This window comes from Furipterus horrens, unplaced genomic scaffold, assembly GCF_987537825.1.
Source record: "Furipterus horrens unplaced genomic scaffold, mFurHor1.1.pri manual_scaffold_1, whole genome shotgun sequence".
Lineage (NCBI taxonomy): Eukaryota > Metazoa > Chordata > Mammalia > Chiroptera > Furipteridae > Furipterus > Furipterus horrens.
Genome location: NW_028327171.1, coordinates 91602537 through 91604236, shown reverse-complemented (window position 1 = coordinate 91604236; position 1700 = coordinate 91602537). Strand labels below are relative to the sequence as shown.

General features: G+C 42.9%; 1 protein-coding gene across 1 annotated transcript; it reads left to right on the top strand.

Moving 5' to 3' along the window:
* Window positions 1–876: 876 nt before the first annotated feature.
* On the top strand, window positions 877–1413 carry LOC150021473 (protein S100-A10). Its single transcript, XM_090260837.1, has one exon. It carries the CDS (start codon window positions 925–927, stop codon window positions 1216–1218), a length of 294 nt encoding a protein of 97 aa, XP_090116963.1. The 5' UTR covers window positions 877–924; the 3' UTR covers window positions 1219–1413.
* Window positions 1414–1700: the final 287 nt, after the last annotated feature.

The window sequence follows — 1700 nt, the reverse complement described above, 5'->3', positions numbered from 1 at the left end:
CTGAGAGTTGAAGCTATGATGAGTAGCTGTGAGGACAGTAAGCAGGAAGAACAGAGGCCGTGGATGGTTGAGTGCCATGATGGATGCCACAGATTAGTGCTGGAAATAGAAGGTTAGAAAAGAGAGAAAAATTAAGCTCTGTCAGCTTCAGTTTCCTCAGCTGTAAAGAGGGGCTGCACTATGAAGACTAAGTCCTTTCAACACCTGCATCATGAGTCTTTGTACATGGGTTGAAATAATCAAGGAGATTTGTGTGAACGCCTTGGGATTCAGGCTGGGCTGTGAAGACAGGACAGGCTTAAACAGGGGAGACAAGGGAGGACGCACTAGGTGGTAGAAATATTCTAAGCAAAACTGCAGGAACAGAAAGGAGCATGGGCCTTTTGGATATGATTTGCTTGTCCAAGAAGGGGAGAAGAAATACAGAAATCAAGGAAGAGAAAGAATAATGATAGACAAATATTAGGCCAGATTATTTACTGATGTCATATAATCTCACAAAACTCTATGAGATCAGGACTGTGCTGTTATTGTCATAATATTACAAATGAGAACACAGAGAAATAAAAGAACATTCCCAAACACATGTGACAATCAAACAGTGGGGCCAGGAATACAACACGAGCAAATGACTCCCCAGCTACCACTGGGAGGGCAGGGGCAGGGGTACAGATAACCAGTGAGGTGCATTTCTAATACAATAAGCCACCTCACAGCATGCCTTAGGTTTTTATCTCCTTTCTCCCCAATAAGTTTATAGGCCTATGAGCACAGGAAGAAAGAGTCTATCATGTTCCTTGTAATTCTTAATAGTTCTAAAGACTAAACGAGGACCCAAGCCTACATTTTTAAAAAAATATATTTTTTTTTACGTCCCAGCCAGCCTAGCGATCCTGCCGCTCCTCGGACCAAGACCTCACCAAAATGCCGTCTCAAATGGAACACGCCATGGAAACCATGATGTTCACATTTCACAAATTCGCTGGGGATAAAGGCTACTTAACAAAGGAAGACCTGAGAGTTCTCATGGAAAAGGAGTTCCCTGGATTTTTGGAAAATCAAAAAGACCCTCTGGCCGTAGACAAAATAATGAAGGACCTGGACCAGTGCCGAGATGGCAGAGTGGGCTTCCAGAGCTTCTTTTCGCTAATTGCTGGGCTCACCATCGCATGCAATGACTATTTTGTAGTACACATGAAGCAGAAGGGAAAGAAGTAGGCAGAGGAGCAGGTATTTCCTCCCTGATAGAGTTCTCCCAATGGGTCATTTAAGGAATATCTGCCCCACAGCTTCCCCCTGTATAAGGATTTCATGAGCAGATTGGGACCCTTAGAAAATGTACAAATAAAATCCCACCCCCATTTGACAAGAGAAAGAAAAGCTAATTAAAGCCAGAGAAGCGTTTGATTTTTATGTTGCTTATATCCTCATGTCCTCAATAAACAAATTTCTTTTTTAGTTCAAAAAAAAAAATATTTTATTGATTATGCTGTTACAGTTGTCCCAATTTCTTTTCCCTCTTCTCCCCTCCACCCTGTGAACCCTGTCCCTCCAGTTGTTCCCCCACCCCTTAGTTCATGCTCATTGGTTGTGCATATAGTTCTTCTCAACATCTTCCTGTCTACTCCACTCTCTCCTATTATACTTCTTAATTCCTGCATCATATCCCTCCCTTTTCCCCCTCTCCCTCCCCACGGACC